The 22,617-nt window shown below is 44.0% G+C and overlaps 3 protein-coding genes across 4 annotated transcripts; 1 reads left to right on the top strand and 2 right to left on the bottom strand.

The window, feature by feature from the left end:
* The first annotated feature begins 606 nt into the window (after window positions 1-606).
* LOC121952889 (P2Y purinoceptor 6-like) lies at window positions 607-2,602 on the top strand. Its single transcript, XM_042499756.2, has 2 exons — window positions 607-1,049; window positions 1,699-2,602. Exons 1-2 carry the CDS (start codon window positions 607-609, stop codon window positions 2,600-2,602), a joined length of 1,347 nt encoding a protein of 448 aa, XP_042355690.1.
* A 4,243-nt stretch (window positions 2,603-6,845) lies between these two features.
* Window positions 6,846-15,995, bottom strand: unm_sa30652 (un-named sa30652). Of its 2 annotated transcripts, none has more exons than XM_088088477.1 (9): window positions 15,747-15,995; window positions 13,644-13,856; window positions 12,614-12,752; window positions 11,024-11,166; window positions 10,819-10,871; window positions 9,956-10,080; window positions 9,773-9,880; window positions 8,996-9,205; window positions 6,846-8,488 (listed from the first exon to the last, which is right to left on the bottom strand). In XM_088088477.1, the coding sequence occupies exons 2-9, from the start codon at window positions 13,844-13,846 to the stop codon at window positions 8,165-8,167; spliced, it is 1,305 nt and encodes a 434-aa protein (XP_087944603.1). In that variant the 5' UTR covers window positions 13,847-13,856; window positions 15,747-15,995; the 3' UTR covers window positions 6,846-8,164. The 2 variants fall into 2 exon arrangements, with proteins under 2 accessions (XP_087944603.1, XP_087944604.1); XM_088088478.1 differs by lacking the exon at window positions 15,747-15,995 and adding an exon at window positions 15,644-15,742.
* A 1,285-nt stretch (window positions 15,996-17,280) lies between these two features.
* med31 (mediator complex subunit 31) lies at window positions 17,281-22,617 on the bottom strand. Its single transcript, XM_088088482.1, has 4 exons — window positions 22,379-22,617; window positions 20,726-20,800; window positions 19,574-19,670; window positions 17,281-17,667 (listed from the first exon to the last, which is right to left on the bottom strand). The coding sequence occupies exons 1-4, from the start codon at window positions 22,386-22,388 to the stop codon at window positions 17,454-17,456; spliced, it is 396 nt and encodes a 131-aa protein (XP_087944608.1). The 5' UTR covers window positions 22,389-22,617; the 3' UTR covers window positions 17,281-17,453.

The raw sequence follows: 22,617 nt of genomic DNA, 5'->3' as shown, positions 1-22,617 counted from the left end.
AACATTTAAAAGACTGTATTATTATTTTGGACTTTGATTTCTGCGTGTCCACCATAAATCCATTATAATTTTGCTGGCGTAAATCTACCCGTCTGGTTTCATTAATAAATACGAGACGCTCTTCAGCAGCACGTCAGAGCCAGCGTCGTGTTCCTGCTGAAGTCATGAATGTCTTTGACCCCGTTGTTCCAAAACATGGGCTTGAATTTAAACCCTGAAAATGACCCCAAACGTTTCAGCAGGAGACACCGAGCTGCCGCCCCGAGAGGCTCCGTGAACACTGAGGTTTCCGGAAGGCTTCGTTAATGATTGAGCGGCTAATTGAGCGAAACATAGTCTACATCAGCAGAACGCCGGCGGTACATTGTGAACGAGCTTTTCCAAACTAATCACTGTGTTTTCTCTCCGTCACAGACTTCCACAGACCGGAGACATGGGTCAGTCCCCGACAGACAGCGATTAGACGGACGGAGACAGAGACGGATCGATCGATCAGAGGAAGGACGAATGAAGGAAACCTCAGAGAGCGCGAAGAATCCGGCGAGATGACGGCACGGGAACCTGAACCGAACCTGCTCTGCCACAAATAGCCCTCAGAGGTTCATCATGGGGCTGAGCCAAGTCTCCAACGTCACTCCGGACATCGGTTTGGTGGCGGCGAGCAACGCCTCCGGCACCTCGTCCCTCCCTCCGTCGTCCTGCAGCATCGACGAATCCTACAAGTACGTCTTCCTGCCCGTCTGCTACTCGCTGACCTTCCTCTTCAGCCTCACCCTCAACTCGGTGGTGCTACTGCGCTCCTGCCGCCACCACAGCGGCTGTTGCGGCGGCGGCGGCGGTGGGCGACGCTGGAACACCTCGCTGATCTACATGGTAAACCTGGCCACCACCGACCTGATGTACGGCCTGTCCCTGCCCTTCCTCGTGGCGAGCTACGTGTTGAGGGACCGCTGGGTGTTCGGCGACTTCATGTGCCGCCTCGTCCGCTTCCTCTTCTACTTCAACCTCTACTGCTCCATCTTCTTCCTCACCTGCATCTCCGTGCACAGGTAGGACACCCGCACACGGCACCCGGTGCAGAATAAGCCCAACAATGATCAACGGCCGACAGTTGACTTGGTGTCCTAAGATCCTAGAAATGTCTTGAAATCCTAGGAATTTCCTAAAAAAATATGAGAAATGTCCTAAAATCCTAGAGACGTTGTAAGTTGGGCCTGTAGAGATCCAAAGACTTGATTTTGTTGTTTGGACTCATTGTTTCAGTATTCAGAGCTTTAAACAGTCTTTAAAAGCCTCAAATCAGAATCTGTTTATGTCCTTACTGTTTAGACCACTGATACTCAACGTATGTCCTGGGGGCCAAATCTGGTCCCTGACAGGATCTGACAAAAATTGACATTTTCTAAGTGACAATAAAAATAAAGTGATTCACAGTGAGAATTATTTTTGTCCTTTTAGTCTCCATAAGGTGTCAGAGACATAAAACAGCATCAAAATAGAGTCAGAGGAGGGTCCCCCACACCCCCGACAGAGGACACAGCTGAGACACTGATGTCCTAAAAGCATAGAAATGTCCTAAAGTCCTTAAAACCCAAAATCTGAGAAATGTCCTAAAATCCTAAAAATGTCCTACAACCCCTGGTTGACCGTTTAAAGACTGTTAGAGGTTGTAACTCACCTGTGGATGTCCGTCCTCAGGTACCTGGGGATCTGCCACCCGATGAGGACCATCACTCTGGAGAGCAAGCGGGTGGTGAAGGGCACCTGTGCACTGGTGTGGGTGGTGGTCTTCATCCTCACCTGCCCCATCTTCAGGTTTGCTCAGACCGGATACCTGACCCGAGGGGCCGGTGTCGGGCCCGGAGCGGCGAGGGAAGGTGGAAACAGTTCTGGATCTCAGGACGACGGCGGGTACATGAACTGCTGGGATGACGCCATCGATAAGGAGTTTGCCGACTACGTCCCGTACGGCATCGTCCTCCACCTGCTGGGCTTCTTTGTGCCCTTCGTCATCATTGCCTGGTGCTACTCTCAGGTGGTCAGGACCATATTTCAGACCCTGCGCTCCCCGCCCAGTTCGATAGAGGGCGGCGAGGACGGTCCGGTGGGAGACGGGTTGTCAGAGGGAGTCAGAGAACGGGAGAGAACCTCCGTCTCCATCTCCGGATCGCAGTACTCACACTACATTCGGCGGCGGCGGAAATCCATCAAAACCATTGTGACCATCACGCTGCTGTTTGCGCTCTGCTTCCTGCCCTTCCACGTGACCCGGACGCTCTTCCTGCTCCTGCGGCGGGGGCAGCTCGGCGGCTGCAACGTCATGAAGACCGTCTCCATCTGCTACAAGGTCACCCGGCCGCTGGCCTCCTGTAACGCCTGGCTCAACGCCCTCCTCTACTTCCTGACGGGGGACAAAGGCGCCCCCTGCTGCTGGCCGACAGAACACGCCGTCCGCAGAGACCGCCGCAGCGGCTCCCTCTGGTGGCCGCTGAAGATCCTGAAAAAAGAGGGTGTGGGAGAGGACGACCCAGACGCCGCCGAGAAGATAGAAAGGGTGGTGCACATGGAGAACGAGTCCAAGTCCTCAAGGGTCATCTTCTAAATCAGTGACTCGCTGTGTCGGGGCCTGTAGAGTTTGGGGACAGTCTAAAAACTGTTGACGTTAATCCAATTTAACAGAACCAAAGACTTGTTTTTGTTGTTTGGACTCATCGTTTCAGTATTCAGACAAGTTTTGAAAGCAAAAATCAGAATCTGTTTAAGTCCTTACTGTTTAGACCACTGATACTCAACGTGTGTCCTAGGGGCCAAATCTGGCCCCTGGTGGCCCCCCAACCATTTTCTAATTCACCGTAAAAATAAAGATAAAGATTCACAGTGAGAATAGTTTTTGTCCTTTTAGTCTCCATAAGGTGTCAGAGACATAAAACAGCATCAAAACAGAGCTTTTTGATCCAAATAGAGCCAGAGGAGGATCCCCCACACCCCCGACAGAGGACACAGCTGAGACACTGATGTCCTAAAATACTAGAAATGTCCTAAATTACAAGAAATGTTCTAAAATCTAGAAACTCCTGTCAATCTAAGAAACATCCTAAAATCTGGGGAATGTCCTAAAATCGTAGACACGTCCTAAAATCTTTTAAAAAAACATCCTAAAACCCTAAAAATGTTCTAAAATCCTTGAAACCTCCTAAAATTACAGAAAACTCCTAAAATCAAAGGTCTTAACATCCAAGACGTCCTAAAAATTTTTAAAAAGTTGTAAAATCTTGAAAAATGTTGCACGATCCTAGAAACTTCCTGCAAACGAAGACACCTCCTAAAATCTGAGAAACATCCAAAAATCCTATAAAGATTCAAAAATCTTCTAAAAATGTCCTACAATCAGAGAAACGTCCCAAAATTAAAGACATCTCACTAAAATCTCAGAAATGTCCTGAAAACCCAACAAATGTTGTAAAATCTTGAAAAATGTAAAATCCTAAAATCCGTTAAAGATTCTAAAATCTTAATCTTAATCTCCTTGTTAAATAGATGGTAAATAAATACATTTTTTTAGAATCCTAGAAACATGTACGGGCCGCTGTGACTGGCCCCCAGCCCCCAGCCCCGGCCCCGTAAGGCAGGCTGAGTCCCTGCTGTGCTGCTGGAGGACGATTTTTTGGGGCGAGAATGATGAATTTTGAGTGCACACCTGACGTCTGTGGCGGCTCACTTCTGGTCACGTGACATTATTGTCACCTGAGAGGCTTAAAGGGGAACGCCTCCTGGTTTCAAAGTTGACCTCCTCCTGCTGACCTTTGACCCTGTGACGGAGGATGCGACCTGCTCCGTGGAGCGTTAACGGGCTGCTGACTCTGTTGGTTTTCACTCCTCGTGTCAGTAAAGACAAACTCGTGTCCTGGAACATTAACACGTGTCACTTCCTTAAATGTCACCGGCGGACGCTCGCCGCTTCACCTGCTGCTGCTGCTGCTGCTGCTGCTGCTGCTGCTGCTGCTGCTGCTGCTGCTGCTGCTGCTGCTGCTGCTGCTGTTGTTGTTGTTGTTGTTGTTGTTGTTGTTGTTGTTGTTGTTGTTGTTGTTGTTGTTGTTGTTGTTGTTGTTGTTGTTGTTGTTGTTGTTGTTGTTGTTGTTGTTGTTGTTGTTGTTGTTGTTGTTGTTGTTGTTGTTGAGCTCAGGTCGTTCTGTGACGTTGCACCTCGGTCTTATTTTTGGTGTATTCTGAGGATTAAAGTCTGCTGTTGACGGCGGCGCTGTGTGTCGGCGGCCTGGTTCATGGTTAACGCGAGGATCCGCTCGCTCTCACAATCATTAACGACACGTCTGCGGCTCCGACTGAAACACTGAAACTCAACACACGACACACCTCACGCACACAGCCGTGCTCCGAAATAATGTCGAAATGAACAAAACTGGTCATTTAAAGAAAGAATATGTGGAAATAATTAGATTTCTTTATACAATTTACAGATTATTGTAGTTTAAACACGAGAAAACTGTAATACAAAAGAGTACAATTTTGTTAAAATGACAAAATTACAGTATTAAAATAACACTTTCAAGGTAGTTTTTTTTTACATTCATACATACACTATATTACCAAAAGTATTCGCTCACCTGCCTTTACTCATACTATGAACTGAAGTGCCATCCCATTCCTAACCCATAGAGTTCAATATGATGTCGGTCCACCTTTTGCAGCCATTACAGCTTCAACTCTTCTGGGAAGACTGTCCACAAGGTTGAGGAGAGTGTTTATAGGAATTTTTGACCATTCTTCCAAAAGCGCATTGGTGAGGTCACACACTGATGTTGGTCGAGAAGGCCTGGCTCTCAGTCTCCGCTCTAATTCATCCCAAAGGTGTTCTATCGGGTTCAGGTCAGGACTCTGTGCAGGCCAGTCAAGTTCATCCACACCAGACTCTGTCATCCATGTCTTTATGGACCTTGCTTTGTGCACTGGTGCACAGTCATGTTGAAAGAGGAAGGGGCCCGCTCCAAACTGTTCCCACAAGGTTGGGAGCATGGAATTGTCCAAAATGTTTTGGTATCCTGAAGCATTCAAAGTTCCTTTCACTGGAACTAAGGGGCCAAGCCCAGCTCCTGAAAAACAACCCCACACCATAATTCCTCCTCCACCAAATTTCACAGTCGGCACAATGCGGTCTGAAATGTACCGTTCTCCTGGCAACCTCCAAACCCAGACTCGTCCATCAGATTGCCAGATGGAAAAGCGTGATTCATCACTCCAGAGAACGCGTCTCCACTGCTCTAGAGGCCAGTGGCGGCGTGCTTTACACCATTGCATCCGACGCTTTGCATTGCACTTGGTGATGTGTGGCTTGGCTGCAGCTGCTCGGCCATGGAAACCCATTCCATGAAGCTCTCTGCGTACTGTACTTGGGCTAATCTGAAGGTCACATGAAGTTTGTAGCTCTGTAGCAATTGACTGTGCAGAAAGTCGGCGACCTCTTTGCACTATGCGCTTCAGCATCCGCTGACCCCTCTCCGTCACTTTACGTGGCCTACCACTTCGTGGCTGAGTTGCTGTTGTTCCCAAACGCTTCCATTTTGTTATAATAGCGCTGACAGTTGACTGTGGAATATTTAGGAGCGAGGAAATTTCACGACTGGATTTGTTGCACAGGTGGCATCCTATGACAGTTCCACGCTGGAATTCACTGAGCTCCTGAGAGCGGCCCATTCTTTCACAAATGTCTTGTTTCACAGTCTGCATGCCTGAGTGCTTGATTTTATACACCTGTGGCCAGGCCAAGTGATTAGGACACCTGATTCTGATCATTTGAATGGGTGAGCGAATACTTTTGGTAATATAGTGTATGAAGCCTACAGACGGATTTTACTATCGATTTTAAAACATCAGTGTTACATTTTTACAACTTTCCTATTGATGTCCACTCTAAAACGTTTTAATACAAAATGTTTTTGGCATAAATATTCAAACCAAAAACAGATTTTTTTCCTGCTTGTAACAGCTGTTTGCCTTTGAAGGTATGTTTTCTTTAAAAAATGAACGCCCCTTTTCTGGCAATTTTAAATAATAATATTGGCTTTTTTTCTTTCTCTCTTGACTTTAAAAACTTTTCTTTTGGAAAATTTTAAAGAATAATTTTGATTTTTAATTTTTTGTTCTTTAAAAATTCATTATTTTCATTATTGTTGGAATTTCACATTTCTGACGGTCCTTGAACATATCGTGTGTTATTACACAGGTTTGCAAGAGAAAATTCCAGGACTTTCCAAACCTTTCAGATTATATTTTGTGTTTCAAAACTTTTCCAGTCCTGGAAATTGCTATTTGCAAACTCCATGACATTTCCGTTTTTTAATGACCCTACTAAGCTGACATCATGAAGGTTTTTGTGATTTCATGACGTTCTTCACAAAAATACAAATGGACATAATTAGCTGACGTCTACGCAGCAGCTGATTGGCTCTGGGTTTGATGAGGTAACATCGAACCACCGGTCCTAAAATCATTTATCATTAAGGCATTTTTATTCTGATGGATGAGGCAGTTTACAGAGTTAATCAGAGGCAGCTGAGCTCATCACAGCATCAATAATAAAACATTTTCCCGCGTTAATAAAAGGCACCGAATTCATTCACTTAAGATTAAGGCCTTCATTGGTATTAAAACGTCTTAAATCATTCAAGTCTTAAAAACGATGATCAGAAAATCTCACATTAATTTGCACCGTTCGTTATTGTGACGGAGGAGTGATCACGATGAAATATATCAAGTAAAAATACTTTTCAAGAACTTTTTTTTCTTTAAAAGAGTTTTTCATATGGATGGTTATATTAAAGATTGTTCCATTATTGTGTTTCATCTTTTATTCAATTATTTTATATTAAATGTAGATTTCTGTGTTTTGGCACAAAAGAGGAATAAAAAACAACAAAACATCAACACGATGTATCAGAGCGTTGAGAAATCTGAAGGTTTGTTTTTCGGCAAAAATCCAGGCACTCCTCTCTCTGTTAAAGTCATTTCACTTAGTGCACAGCACGCACCATGAGAGCTCAGTCTGCGGTCCCTGCTGGTGAAACAGGCAGCTTAAAGTCACAGTGACACCTGGGTGGAGGAGTTACAGGACTGTAACCAGCCGGCGGTCTGCAGACTGTGGGGATTAACGGTATTTTTTATTTCTAACTCTGTGAATTTAGGATTTATTTGGACCAAAGCGGAGCTGCTGATTGGATGAACAGAAGACTTACTAACTAGATCACTAACAAGACGCTTTGTGTGAGTTGGATTTTGTTTCTGTCCGGTCTGAATGGAGTGTGTTTTATGACGTCTTCGGTTACCGAGAAAGAGAAAGCTGAATTATGAAAATGTTCAGTTGAGGAAAATATCCGTCATGCTGCGTTCACACAGAAGGCAAAGCCAGCGTTTTGTGCAGCGAGTTCACATACGGTCAATGAAAAGACGAGAAACGGACACAAATTCACACTGGGCGGTGAGATGGAAGCGATGCGATGGAAGTGAAAGCGCGTCTATTCAAGCACAGCTGCTGCTCCGGAAATACTCCTGCAGCCGTAAACGAGCGAGTAACACAACGTTTTTATCGTGTTCGGCGTAGAAAGCATGAGAATATTACTGTTATCAACATTTGAAGGTTTCTGTTTGGCCTCAGTCTCGGGGCACCAAATGTGTGAGAGCCAAAGAGGCGCCGCTCAGCTTGGCGGCACATCGTCTTGGTCGCCACTCGCGGTTTGCACGACGCAAACTGCAAAAACATCAGTTCTGACTCTTTCTGTCGTGAACGTTTGATCAGTTTTTTTACTAAAAAAATCTGTGACGTCATCACAGCACGAAGCCTACGAGGCGAGCGGGAGCTGGTGGGCGGAGCCAGCGGGAGAAACACTCCTGCACCGGAGGGCAGAAACCCGGCGAGCAGCTCCATCTTTGGCCCGCTGTCCGAGTACAGAATTTAAAATGGCGCGTGATTCCTCGCAGCGAGCTGCTGCTGACGGTCTGCAGACTGAGATAAAGACTCTGGTGAGGGTTTTGTTTGACAGAGCGGCTCATCAGACGAGCGTGGCGGTGGATCCTCGCCTCAGATATCGGTCGTCTGCAGGACGCCGCCGTCTGATGGTTTTGACTTGCTGCTGTCGATAAAGTTTCGAACAGATCAAACCTGATCGGCGTGCGTCAGCTCCCACCGAATGTCGTCCACCAGCCTGTAGTTCAGCCGGCGGTAGTTTTCGGGGTGAAGTCGGCGCTGTCGCCACACCTCCTCATACAGGCTGCGGACGACCGGCGGCAGCGGCGGGAAGCCGGCGGTGCGAGCCAGCGTCTGGTGATAGTCCCACTGGTCCTGGTCCAGGATCAGCAGGTGGCGCTGCAGGACGCCACGCTCCTCCTTCTCCCGCAGCTCCCGCCGGACCTCCTCCTCCATCTGAGCGGCGGACGGTAAAGAGACGGAGCCGTCCAACACAGACAGAGCGAACTGGACCTGAAGACACCAGACCGGATTCAACAACCAGAGAGACAGAGGGACAGACAGAGGGATGGAGCGTCTCTGCTGGACCTCAGCTGAGTCCAGACCACAAATGATTTTGGAGTAAATAAAAATTTGGGCGGTTTATTTCTCTTTAGAAATATTTGAGTTTTTTTTCTTTAAAAACTTTTTGATCGTTTTTCTTTGATGATTGTTACTTTAAAACCTTTTTTCTGGGATTTTTAAGATCAAGTTTTTTCTTTATAAATTTTTGTTTCAAAGTTTTTGCAACTTTCAAAGAAAAAAATCCTGGCTTTTTTATTAAAATATTTAAGTTTCAGATGATCCTTGAAAACATCACTGCGTTATTATGCAGGTTTGTGAAGCAAAATTCCAGGATTTTCCAAAAATTTCAGGGTATATTTATTTAGTTTTCCATATTTTTCCAGTCCTGGACACCACAATTTGCAAATTCCATGACTTTTCCAGATTTTCCAGGACCGTAGGAACACCTGAGCTCACCTGACAGTTGAAGTGGGGGAAGGGGCAGACGGTTTTGCAGATGCCGATGAAGAAGAGCGACGGGAAGGCGGGGGGCATCAGGAAGCGGTACAGGGGGGACACCAGGTGGTCCTGGACCTGCAGACCCAGCTGAGACGTGTCCAGGAACGGGAAGCAGAAGTTGTAGCCGGTGCAGAACATCAGGACGTCAGCGGCGGCGGTCGAGCTGTCCTGCAACATCAACACACTCATAAACAACCGGTCAAAGTTCTCCTGGAGGAGCAGCCGGCGGCAGGAAGAGCGTACCGAACCTCCGTCAGTGCTCCGACACACCGAACCTCCGCCGTGTAATAAGTAGTTCAGTATTTTGTTGGTCTTCTGTGCTCTGCTGGACCTGAGTGACCGGTGTGGGTGTTTTCGTGGTACACGTGTACTGACAGTAAAACAAACCTTATATACCTTTGAACCTTGTTACGTCTGTTCTTTGACTCACTCACAGCAGCTCAGACTGTTTCAGTCCCGTCCAGAAAAAACCTCCGCAGACCGACTGTCCGCTCCGATATCTGATGGTCGGCCCCGCAGGGCCCCTCAGTGAACGACAAACAGCCAAATATTCAGCGGTGCAGAGTGACTCCTTCGACTTTAATCATGTAAGACGTTATTTCTCGACAGAAAGCTGTGGCTGGTTTGAGCTGGTTTGCGTGCTGCGTGGGTGGTAACTTCGGAGAACGCTCGTCACGTGGCTGGCGAGCAGGAAGTGAAAGTAAAGCCCTGTTCACAGCGCGACCCTTCACCCACCTGGAAACGAAGGCCGCCGTCCTCCTCGACCGCCACCACGGAGCTGGACTGTTGGATCCCGGCCGGCAGAGGACAGGTGAGACGAGGACGGCCGTGACTCAGAGTCACCTGGACAGAGACAGAAGGAGACTCAGAGACATGACGATGAAGCTGGAGGTGAATTTACTGTCAGCGGTTTGTTACCTGAGCTCCAGCTTTAGCCAGCTCGATGGAAATGTCCAAACCTGAAGCTTTGGCTCCCAGAACGACCACCGACCGGCCCGAGAACACCTCCGCACACCTGTATGCATGGCTGTGGAGCACCGCCCCTTCAGAGAGACACCCAGTCAGCCCAGACCAGGACTAGAGGCTAATGGTTAGCTTAGCATAAAGACCAGAGGCTAACTTTTAGCTTAGCATAAACACCAGAGGTTTGCATGAAGACCAAATGCTAATATTTCTAGTATTTCGGACCTTAATTAGATTTTAGGAAATTTCGAGAATTTTTGGACTTTTCACAGATTTTAATTTGAGGACACCTCTGGACGTGTTTTGGATTTTAGGATGTTTTAGAATTTTAGGACATTTCTAGTATTTTGAATGGTAACTGGACTGTACTTATATCGCACTTATCTAGTCTTTTTGACCCCTCAAAGCACTTTCACATTACATCGTCACTTTCACACACTTTCACACACTGGTGGCCGAGGCCACCGTTTTTCACCTGCTGCTCAGTAACCGTTCACACGCACTCAAACTCTGATGACGCAGCATCGGGAGCAATGTGGGGTTCAGTATTTTGCCCAAGGATACTTCGATATGTTGCCCGAAGGAACCGGGGATCGAACCACCGACCTTCTCATTAGAGGACGACCCACTCTACCTCTGAGCCACAGACGTCTTTTTCGGACATTTCCAGTATTTGAGGACATCAGTGTCTCAGCTGTGTCCTCTGTGGGGGTGCGGGGGATCCTCCTCTGGTCCCTTTTAATGCTGTTTTATGTCTCTGACTCCTTATGGAGACTAAAAGTAAAACTTAGACAGAAACGTATTTTAGCGGACTGTACCTTTAAAGTTCTCGATCCCCGGTATGTGCGGGACGTGCGGGTCGGAGTAATGCCTGAAAAAGAAATCGGAGCCTGTCAGTGACAAACACAGACAGCGTCTCTGGTTTCTGGACCAGTCACATGAAACTGATGAAGTTTCCTCTCAGAGCGTCAGATCAGAAGCTGAACGCAGAGAGAAGAAAGTGAAATTTATTTCTCTTCTCACCCCGAGCAGATGAAGACCGAGTCGAAGGTTTCTGTTTTCTGACAACCGGACGAATCTGACGATGTCACTTCCCATGTCGTCCTCGCCTCTTCGCCCTCCGTCGCCACGACGACGGGCTTCACGTTTTCCACGGCCGTGTTGAACTGACACACAGAAGAGGAATCACCGTGAGGAACGAGGCTCGTGTGACAGACGTGAAGACCTCCAGCTTTCCATTAAACGACCCGCACTGGAATGTAACTGAGTACTTTTACTCGAGTACTGACTCAAAGTACTTGTGCTTGAGTATTTTACATCTTAAGCTACTTTCTCCTTCTGCTCCTCTACATCTCAAGACACACACGTCGTACATTTTATTCACACGGTCAGGGAAATCCTGGAAAAGTCATTGAATTTGCAAAGAGCAATTTCAAAAGCTGGAAAAATTTTGGAATTCTGTTTCACAAACCTGGAGAACAACATATGATGTGTTTTTGTGGCTTTGATAAATTGCCAAAAGTTTAAAGGAAAAAAAAAAGCCAGATTTCTAAAAGAAAAAAAAACCCCAAACAAAACAAAACATGGGAATCTCCTTAATATTTTCTTCAAAGATGTCCAATTTTAAAAGGAAAATGAGAAAAAAAAAATTAAAAACAGCCAATTTTTTTATAGCCTGAAATGGTTTAAAAAATGTCAAGCAAAAACCCAAATGTTGCTAAATATTTTCCTCAAAAATCCCTAAAAATTCTATAAGAAAAAAAAACTTTTTTTTTTTAATTGCTGAAAAAAAAATAATCATAAATGTTTCTCTAAATATCACCAAAAAATATTTAGGGAATAAAAATAGCCAAAACCTGTGAAAAAACCCCCAAAATATTTTAACAAATAACTAAAAAGCCTCAGCCCCTCCCCCCAAAAAATCATATGAGCAGCAGGAGGAAGATCAGAAGGAGCAGCAGGAGCAGGAGCAGCAGCAGGAGGAACAACAGGAGCAGGAGCAGCAGGAGGAGGAAGATCAGCAGCAGGAGCAGGAGGAGCAGCAGCAGGAGGAGCAGGAGCAGGAGCAGGAGGAGGAGCAGGAGCAGGAGCAGGAGCAGCAGCAGCAGCAGCAGGAGGAGGAACAACAGGAGCAGGAGCAGGAGCAGCAGCAGCAGCAGCAGGAGGAGGAACAACAGGAGCAGGAGCAGCAGGAGGAGGAAGATCAGCAGCAGCAGCAGGAGGAGCAGGAGCAGGAGGAGGAGCAGGAGCAGGAGCAGGAGCAGCAGCAGCAGCAGCAGCAGGAGGAGGAACAACAGGAGCAGGAGCAGCAGGAGGAGCAGCAGGAGGAGGAGGAGCAGCAGCAGGAGCAGGAGGAGCAGCAGCAGGAGGAGCAGCAGCAGGAGCAGGAGGATGAGCAGGAGCAGGAACAGGAGCAGGAGGATGAGCAGGAGCAGGAGCAGGAGCAGCAGCAGGAGGAGGAGCAGGAGCAGGAGCAGGAGCAGGAGGATGAGCAGGAGCAGGAGCAGGAGCAGCAGCAGCAGCAGCAGCAGCAGGAGGCGGAACAACAGGAGCAGGAGCAGCAGGAGGAGCAGGAGCAGCAGGAGGAGCAGCAGGAGCAGCGGGAGGACGTACCCGGATGTGCGGGCCGATGCGGTGGCTCTGGCTGTAGCTCTCCAGGTATTTCTGGACGTGGCGGTGCGACAGGAAGCTGCTGAGCTCGGGGTCAAAGGGGAAATCTGGAAACATCATCACCTCTTTGGGCAGGTTGGTGCTGCAGGAGGAGACGGAGGAGTTACAACCTGAGGAGGCGCAGACCGCTCAGGGACAGGGTTCACACACATTTTTATCAATAACTTTCCAGGACTTTTCCAGGACTTTGAGCAGAATAAGAGCTAAATATTTAGGCACAACTTAGGGACTGTTAGTTATTTATTGGGGGGGGGCTCTGGGGAGGGACCGATGTTTTTGTTTTAACTCGGTTGAGGAGCAGACAGCTCAGCTTCAGCTGGCTGTTTTCTGTTTATTTTAATGCTGATTTTTAAAGAAATTCTTTACCATTTTTTGGAGATATTTAAAGAAAAAACTTGTTTTTCTTCTGAGTTTAAAGGAAAGATTTTGGCAATTTATTTTCTAAAAAAAGAAACTTTTTGTTGAGTTTTAAGGAAATGATTTCAGCAATAAAAAAACAACTTTAGAGATAGATAGAGAAAGAGAACATGGTGATTCTTTTGGTGATTTTTTAAAAAAATTTTCTGTTGATTTTTGATGATTTTTGGTGATTTTTTTGTGATTTTTGTTTGGGGTTTTTTTTGGTGATTTTTTGGTGGTTTTTTATGATTTTTTGGTGATTTTTGATGATTTTTTGGTGGTTTTTGATGATTTTTTGGTGATTTTTGGTACGGGCTCACAGGTTTGGAAGGCATGTTTTCTTTAAGAATCTCCTCTGATTTCAACTGATCTTCACATTTCTTTCAGTCCTTGAACACATCTTGTGTTATTGTGCAGGTTTGTGACACTAAATTCCAGGACCTTTCCAAAACTTTCACGGTACATTTAGTTTTACAAAGCATTTCCAGGCTTGGAAATCCATGACTTTCCAGGTTTTTCCTGACCGCGTGAACCCGGAGGCGACAGGTTCTCTGTGGTCGTCACGGAAACGTACCGGAGGTCCCTGTACATGCTGCTGTGGACCGGCCGGCCGTCCTCGTGCGTCCCGACCCGCTCGGTGTAACACCAGGTGCCGCCCACGCTGCCGGAGAGCTCGAACACCACCGGGGGGGCGAAGCGGTCCAGGCGGGACAGGATGTGTCTGGCTGCACAGAGTCCCGCCGCCCCGGCGCCGATCACCGCCACCCGCTGCAGCATCGCCGCGAACCTGCCGAGAGAGATGGAGGTTACTCAGCAGCATCGGAAACCTTTATTAAAACCTTTTAATAAAAAAAAAACCAACCTTTTATTATTGTTGTTATTATTTAAGATTATTATTAGCATTATACCATTATTATTATTATTATCATTATACCATTATTATTATTATTATTATCATTATACCATTATTATTATTTAAGATTATTATTATCATTATACATTATTATTATTATTATTATCATTATACCATTATTATTATTTAATATCATTATTATTATTTAATATTATTATTATCAATATACCATTATTATTATTATTTAATATTATTATTATCATTATACCATTATTATTATTATTTAATATTATTATTATCATTACTATTTAATATTATTGTTATTATCATTAAACCATCTTAAACCATCTTTGACTTCTCAAGTGCTTTCAACACCACCCAGCCTGCCCTGCTCAGGGGAAAGCTGGAGGGAGCCGGGGTCGACCGTCACCTGGCTGCACGGACCATCGACTACCTCACCAACAGACCGCAGTACGTGAGGCTCAGCGACTGTGTGTCTGATGTGGTAGTCTGCAGCACGGGGGCTCCACAGGGTACAGTGCTCTCCCCGTTCCTGTTTACACTGTACACATCAGACTTCACCCACAACACTGACAGCTGCCACATCCAGAAGTTCTCCGATGACACAGCCATCGTTGGATGTGTGTCAGAGGGGGACGAGCTGGAGTACAGGGAGGTCATCACCTCCTTTGTCTGCTGGTGCGAACGGAACCACCTGAGCATCAACGCCAGCAAGACAAAGGAGGTGGTGATAAGGAGGAGACCACCTCAGCCTGTACCGGTGAACATCCAGGGCCTGGACATTGAGATCGTGGAGAAGTACAGGTACCTGGGTGTTCACCTCAACAACAAACTGGACTGGGCACACAATACAGATGTCCTGTACAGGAAGGGCCAGAGTCGTCTCCACCTGCTGAGGAGACTGAGGTCCTTCGGTGTGAGCGGGACTCTGTTAAGGACATTTTATGACTCGGTGGTGGCATCAGCCATCTCCTATGCTGTGGTCTGCTGGGGCAGTGGAAGCACAGAGCGGGACAGGAAGAGGCTGAACAAGCTGGTCAGGAGGGCCGGCTCAGTCTCGGACTGTCCCCTGGACTCCATCGAGGAGGTGGGTGAGAGGAGGATGTTGGCCAGGCTGACATCCATCATGGACAACCCCTCTCACCCCCTTCATGAGACTGTGGGAGACCTGAGCAGCTCCTTCAGCAGCAGACTGCGGTACCCACGCTGCAGGCAGGAGCGCCACCGCAGGTCCTTCCCTCCATCGGCCATCAGGCTATACAACACCAGCCTGAGCCAACAATAACCTGGACTCACCACAATCAAAGATGCATCTCTGACTTTTGTATTTACAACCTGTACATTTTTGTTTTCCTTGACACATGCCTATTTTTGCACTATTGTATATTTTATATTTTGTATATATTGATATTTTTACATATATTTTTATTTTCTGTACACACGGCTGCTGTGACAAGTGAATTTCCCACAAGTGGGATAAATAAACGTGTCTAAGTCTAAGTCTAAGTCTAAACTGGTGGACCAGTTTAACCGTCTTACTCGGACTGGTTTTTCGATATTTAACGAAATAAAATAAAGATGACGTGTTTCCTCTGAGCTCCGCGGGGCATTAAAACATTAAAACGTGACCTCGTGTCACTTCCGCCTGGAACGCGCCGTAACTTTGATCACGTGTCACTGATCAACAAACATTAACTTACCTGGGGTCACACACTGCGCATGCTCACTGACCACGAACAAACGCAGCTTCACGTGAAACGTTAGCACATCTAAACTAAACTGTAGACAAACAGGAAGTGTTACCGTCTCCGCCGGTCGGTGCCGGTTCCGGTGAAATCGACAGTGATCAGCCGCTGGGAGCCGTTATCACGCGGGAGCCGCGAGCCGCTGAGCCGGTGACGCGGACTGAAGGCGGCGGTGTAACGAGCGGAAATGCTCCCGGACCAGGATGTGCCTGTACACGTCACACAACAACTTCCGACCTGGATCCTTCAAAATAAAACTGACGGCAAACTCGCAAAAACTGCAAAACTTTGAAGACAAAACTCCTGTTAACAACACCACCACACACACCCACACACACACGCGTATATATACTTTTAAATTAAGTACTGTGAGTACAATCACTTCATTTCTCATAGCTTATCTCAGCATCTTTGCACTATTACGCACACAGACTTGTAAATATTAGCTAAAATTGTTTAATTAGGGCTTTACATACATACATACATTTAAAACTACAATTTTCTGTTTTGATTTTTTTATGTTTAATTCCTGTACATTGAGAGCAAAGATAACAGTCAGATTCCTTCTTTGTTTCAGCATATTTGGCCAATAAAGCTGATTCTGATATACAGTTTTTATACATACGCTTTCATTTTATTCATTATTATTACTTTTAAAACTGTATTTAACCCCTTGAGGATTGTTTGTCTCATTTTAGTCTCTTTCCTTCTTCCTGTTGTGATAACTGTGTGTGTGTTGATGCATGTGTCCTAAATGTAGTCCAGATTGTGTATCTGAGTGTAATCAGTGAATTTGCAGCTCAGCTCCTACAATAAGTCTAAAATACACTGTGGAAACTAAATAGTTACATTCAGACTGTTCAGGTCCAAAAATGCTCCATTGAAACCCATTCAAACTGACATTTTTGATCCCACAGCCATCAGAGCAGAAAAACAGGACTTGTATTATTTCTGGGTGTCAAAATCGGCGTTTGATTGTTCGACGACATTAAAAACGGGATTCTGGGCGCTAGAACGCTGTTTTTGACTCCGTCGAACAATCAAACGCCGTGAAAGGCCGTTTTTCCCGGTGTTTTTGTTCATGTTAATTAGCACTTTCTCCAGTTTTGCATCGCCAGTAAATTCAAAGTTTCTGTAGCCAAACGCTCAAAAGTAAAACCAGATCAAATCGATTCTGTCCACATTCTGTCGACTACGCTTCATATTTCAATCGAGGAAAAGTTATATCGTGATTGATATCGTTAACGTTTTATCGCCCAGTGCGGGGCCGATGTTCATTAAAGAGTAAACTCAATGAAGAAATCACATTAATGTATTTGATTATTGTAGAATATTTTACAGCTTGATTCTGGAGAGCACATTTTACGAGTGTGCGTGATATTAAAGGGTTAAAACAAAAAAAAAAACACGGCGAGTGTGGGAACAAATCATTTTTGTGGTCGACCAGATTTCCCAGCACCCTGCGAGTTTGTATTACATTTCTGGATCAGATTTTTGGAGATCTGCGACTGTCGGAGTTCCAGGAGATAGTCGCGTCCTTTCTGAACGCCGTTCTGCTCCGGGAGGAAAAATGACAACATTCAACAACAGCGTCGAGTCCTTTGTATTTTACTTTGAAATCCCCAACAGGAAGTCAGTCCGGTCACATTTAAAGGATCTTTGACACGTTTTCACGTTGACGTTAAGAACCTCAAACCTGAAATCTGCCTCGGGAGCGCGGCATCGGTCTATTTACAGTCCAGTGACGTCGTCGTCGTCGTCACGGTCACTTGGCGGAGGCGTTCCCGTGCGGCGGCGGCTGCTGCTGCGGCTGCTGCTGCTCGGCGAGCGCCTGCTGCAGCCGGGTGCGTTTCCTGGAGTAGTGCTGCCAGTGCAGCAGCTGCTGCTCGTCGATGAACTTGGCGCACTGAGCGTTGACGAGCTCCTTCCTGAAGTGTTCGTACTGCAGCAGCTCCAGCATGTGCAGGCAGTGCGGGTACCTGCGGACAGGAAGTCAGGCCGGCACGCAGGAAGTCACCCACTGTCATCTGGCATTTCTTTAAATCTATCTTCTTTTTTTTTTTTTTTTTTTAAAAAAAAAACATTTTCTTTGTAATGATTTCCTTTAAAACATTTTAATTTTACCACCATCATTTTTTATTTTTTGTCTTTTTAAAAAAAATTTTTTTGCTTTAATTGACTTATTTTATCTTCAAAAACTTTAATTTTATCATCATTTTTATTTTTGTTTTGTCTTTTTAAATTATTTTGTTTCAGTTTTTAGCTTTGATTTAACTATTTTATTCTGCGTTCGTCATTTTTATTTATTTTTTGTCTTTAAATGTATTTTTCAGATTTATTTTTACTTTTAGCTTTAATTTAAATATTATATTTCATATTATCTTCTAAAACTTTAATTTTACCATTATAATTTAATTTTTATCTTTTTATTCTTTAATTTCATTATATCGAGTTCTTTTTTAATATTAACTTTATCAAAATTATCGTTTAGATTTATTTTAAAATTTTACTTTTATGGTCATCGTTTTTATTTTGTTTTTACGTTATCAAGTTTTCTATTTTTTTACTCTTTTACTTCTAAGTAGAATTTGAGTATTATTATTATTATTATCATCTTTATTATTATTAATATTAATGGCTTTAAATTTAGAGAATTATGTCATCATTGTTTTGTCTTTTTAGTCAATTCAATTTATTTAATTCAGTTTTTAGCTTGAACTTTTTTTATTCTAATTATTTCCTTTAAAACTTATTTTAAATTTTAATATCATCTTTTTATTTCTATTTATGTTTTGTCTTTTTAATTTATTGTGTTTCAGGGTTGCTGCTGGAGTATGTAAGTATATGATTCAATGTTCACGTTCATTCCTTATTTCATGTTTATTCCTTATAAGAAGACAAGATATATTGTTGCATAACTCAATGTTGTGGATGACAGTTTAACCTCTGGGGTCAGGAGTGAGAGTGAGAGCATGACGTGAAGAGAGACAAATATGGGATGGAAGGAAGAGAGGTGTGGGATGGATGCATGGTGTCTCTACTTCTGTTCAACAGGACACCTGGAGAGAAAAACAATTCCTAATAAGGGATTGTCCTTGAGGTCAACCAATCCTAAGACGATGCCACGCAGGAAGGGGAGCCAGATAACGAGGGGAGCCAACCAGAGGATGACTCTACCTACATTCACATTTTTGTCATTGTAATCGTATAAAATGCTGGATCAGGGACAGACAGGCTGTCAGACTGCAGGCTGACTCGCTGATGTGGGCCAGGGAGAGGCGGTTCTGATCCAGACCTCGGTATCTGCTCACTGCTTGCTTGAAAAGATTCACTAAAGGTTTGAACTTCAAATTCTGAATCCTGTGTGGACATCGACTCACTGCCGCTCACTGAGCTGCTTTCAGCAGCTGTGAACGCAGCGCTCCTCCTGTGAGGGGGGCAGTTTTTCTATTTGCAGCAACCAAGAGAAAAACTCCTTCATTGTTTTTTTAGTATATATCTTTAATTTAACTATTTTATCATAATTACATTTTTTTAAAACACTAATTTTCCTGTCATCATTTTGATTTTCATTTTGTCTTTTTAGTTTATTTTATTTCAGTTTTTTCAGCTTTGACTCAACCGTTTTATTTCATTGTTTCATTTCCAATATTTTGTTTTCATCTTGTTTTATTGTCATATTTAATTTTTTCTGTCTTTTACACATATTTTATTCCTGTTTTTAAGACTAAATTTTGGTGTTATCATTTTAATTTTCTTGTTATTTCTGATATTTCAGCTTTTACATCAGTTTCATCACATTTTCATCATTTTGTCTTAAATTATTTTTTGAATCATCTGAATCTCACGAAAACGTCAGTGACGGCGTTCAGGAGGCGGTCTTACTTGAGGAACTTGGCGTATTCGGGCTCCTTCCAGTACAGCAGGTACTTGAGGTAGTTGATGAACGGTCGCTCCCTCAGGAAACCCCTCTGAGCCAAAACTGACACACACACACACACACACACACACACACACACACACACACACACACACACACACACACACACACACACACACACACACACACACACACACACACACACACACACACACACACACACACACACACACACACACATACACACACGCACACGCACACACACACACACACACACACACACACACACACACACACACACACACACACACACACACACACACACACACACACACACACACACACACACACACACACACACACACACACACACACACACACACACACACACACACACACACACACACACACACACACACACCACACACACACACACACACATACACACACACACACACACACACACACACACACACACACACACACACACACACAGTTTCTGTGATCAGATTTCTGACTTTATGGGGTTAAAAATGAACACAGACACATTTATTTTAGGCCTGGACCTCATAAACGTGCACTTTTTTAGGCAACGAATTAAATAAACCACTTTATTATCAACAGGCTTCATACACATTTTTATCAATAACTTTCAAGGACTTTTCCAGGACTTAAAATTTGACTTCCAGGCAAATTAAAAGGGTGGAGGCTGTGAAATATTTGGTGCTGGGAGGGGAATCGTGTTTGATTTTGGCTTTAGCAGAGGGACAAACAACTTTAAAATTGTTGTACTTTGTGTTTATTTAACAGCCATTTTTTAAATATTTTTGTGCCAATTTAAAAAAATGTTTTTATTGATTTTTAAAGAAAAGATTTTGGCGATTTTTTTCTTTAAACATTTTTGGCAATTTTTAAAGAGCATTTTCAGGCAACCTTTTTTCCTTTAAAATGTTTTGTGATTTTTTTCTTTTATAATTTTTGATGATTTTTAAAGAAAATATGCCAATCAGGTCTGCAGACATGATAATATATTTTTTAAAAAAAACCTTCTCTGTGGTGTCTGAGGGGAACATTAAACCTCACAGCCGGATAAAGAAATGAACTGTGAGCCGTGAAGCGAGCGTGTCGGTGTGAGCTGAAAGCGGCGGCAGACTCACAGTTGAGGTAGTTGGGGTTGGCCAGACACTGAATGAACTCCAGTTCAGACTGGAAACGGTTCCTGGCCTGCTCCTCTGCACCACAACACACACACAACAGATACACACTCACATAAAAATCTAATTCAGGAACAACATGAAAAACTCATGACTCTGTGTGACGAGCAGACTGCTACAATTTCACTAAAACTATTCTTTTATCAGTTATTTACAGAAAATCTGGTTTCATTCCCGCTGTCAAACTGTCATTTTCACCTTCATATATATATTTTGTGTCATTATGAATTTTTCATGTTGCATCATGTCTTTATATGAAATGCTTCTTTTTTTTCTTCTAAATTTCGCACAGCACTGATAGTTTTCTAACACAGAACACAACCCTAAAAGTCGCCTTTTAAAATAAGAAATTGCACCAGACTCCATTTAAAAAAGTAGCAATTTAACGCAACTTTGTTCACGAGCTGAACACTGGAAACACTGCGGTCACGAGGCAGTAACAAAATGTATTTAATTTATTGGTGAATTAAATGTATGCCGATTTGAAGCAGAACTCTCGCCTATTGATAACATATTTTCAGTCAAGCTCAAAAGACACATATTTCTGCTGATACCTTATGCTGTCGTTAAATAAACAGATTTTTAATGTGGTTCGGAACAGCGCTCTCTCCGTCCAGGCTTGAAGGCACTTTGATGCCAGATGACAAACATCTAATTAACGATGAAGTCATCAACACATTGAATCGTAAATGTATATAAACGATATTGACGTATATGCAGGTAACTGATAAACCAGTGTGAACAGAAACACCAGACTCCGTTTATAAAAGTATCAATTTAACGTCGCTTTGTTTATGAGCGGAATACTGGAAGCACTGTGGTCGCGAGGCATTTACAAAATTATCTAAATATTTTGTTGCACTAAATGTATGCCGATCTGAAGCACAAGTTTGGACTATTAATAACACGATTTAGTCAAGCTCAAATGCACTTGTTTTTTTTTGATAAATGAGACTGTATTTAATTGCATTAATTTCTAAAGTGGTTCGGAATAACGCCGCCTCAATACAAGTTTATTCCGCAAATTCCTAGTTAACTATATTGTCTTTATTAACATGTTGAAAAGCGTTTGAATATATTTTCACATCGTATCATCAAGTAACTAATTAATTCCTTTGAGCAAACGGCACGACACTGAACGCACCAGACTCCATTGAAATATGAGGGAATTTAAGGCGGCTGTATTAGCAGCTGAATAGTGAAAACACGTAATGTCGAGTCAGTAAAAGATAAATGAATTCATAAAAATGAGTTGAATGTGTGCCGAATTGAAGAGTGAGTCTCGGCATTCATGAAATGTCTTCATTCATGAATGATGCTCAAACACACACGCGTCTGTTGTTACGTGATGCTGTGTTTCACTGAATTCATTCCTGACGTGGTTCGGAACAGCACCAGCTCACCAGCTAAATGTAATGATTTAGCAGTTACAGAAATGCCGAGTGCTAACGCCAGTCAGAAAACGCCTTCAGTCATTTCCAGCAATTCAGTCATTAAATGTTCACAACACGTAAAACCGACATAATTTGCGCTAATTTCTTAAAGGAGTTTCGTTAAGCTAAGCAGCTAATGTTAGCGGCTAAAGCAGCTACAGACCTGTTTCCATGGCGCCGCTGAGGTCAGATCCGGTCCGCGGGACAGCAGGCAGTCCAGATGTATCAATAATGTTGAGTTTGAACAGAAAACGGGCACAGAAACTCCGGAGCGTCGGTTTTTTGTCGTTTTTTGTTTGTTTTAAACACCGCGATCACAAACAAGACACCATGTTTACCGGAAGTCAGCTCCGTCTCTGTTTCCGGTTCATGTTCTGACCGCCAGAGGGCGACACCCGACAA

The sequence above is a fragment of the Plectropomus leopardus genome, chromosome 15, assembly GCF_026936395.1.
Source record: "Plectropomus leopardus strain MGB_pleo_1.0 chromosome 15, ASM2693639v1, whole genome shotgun sequence".
Classification (NCBI taxonomy): Eukaryota; Metazoa; Chordata; class Actinopteri; order Perciformes; family Serranidae; genus Plectropomus; species Plectropomus leopardus.
This window is presented reverse-complemented; position numbering and strand designations above follow the sequence as displayed.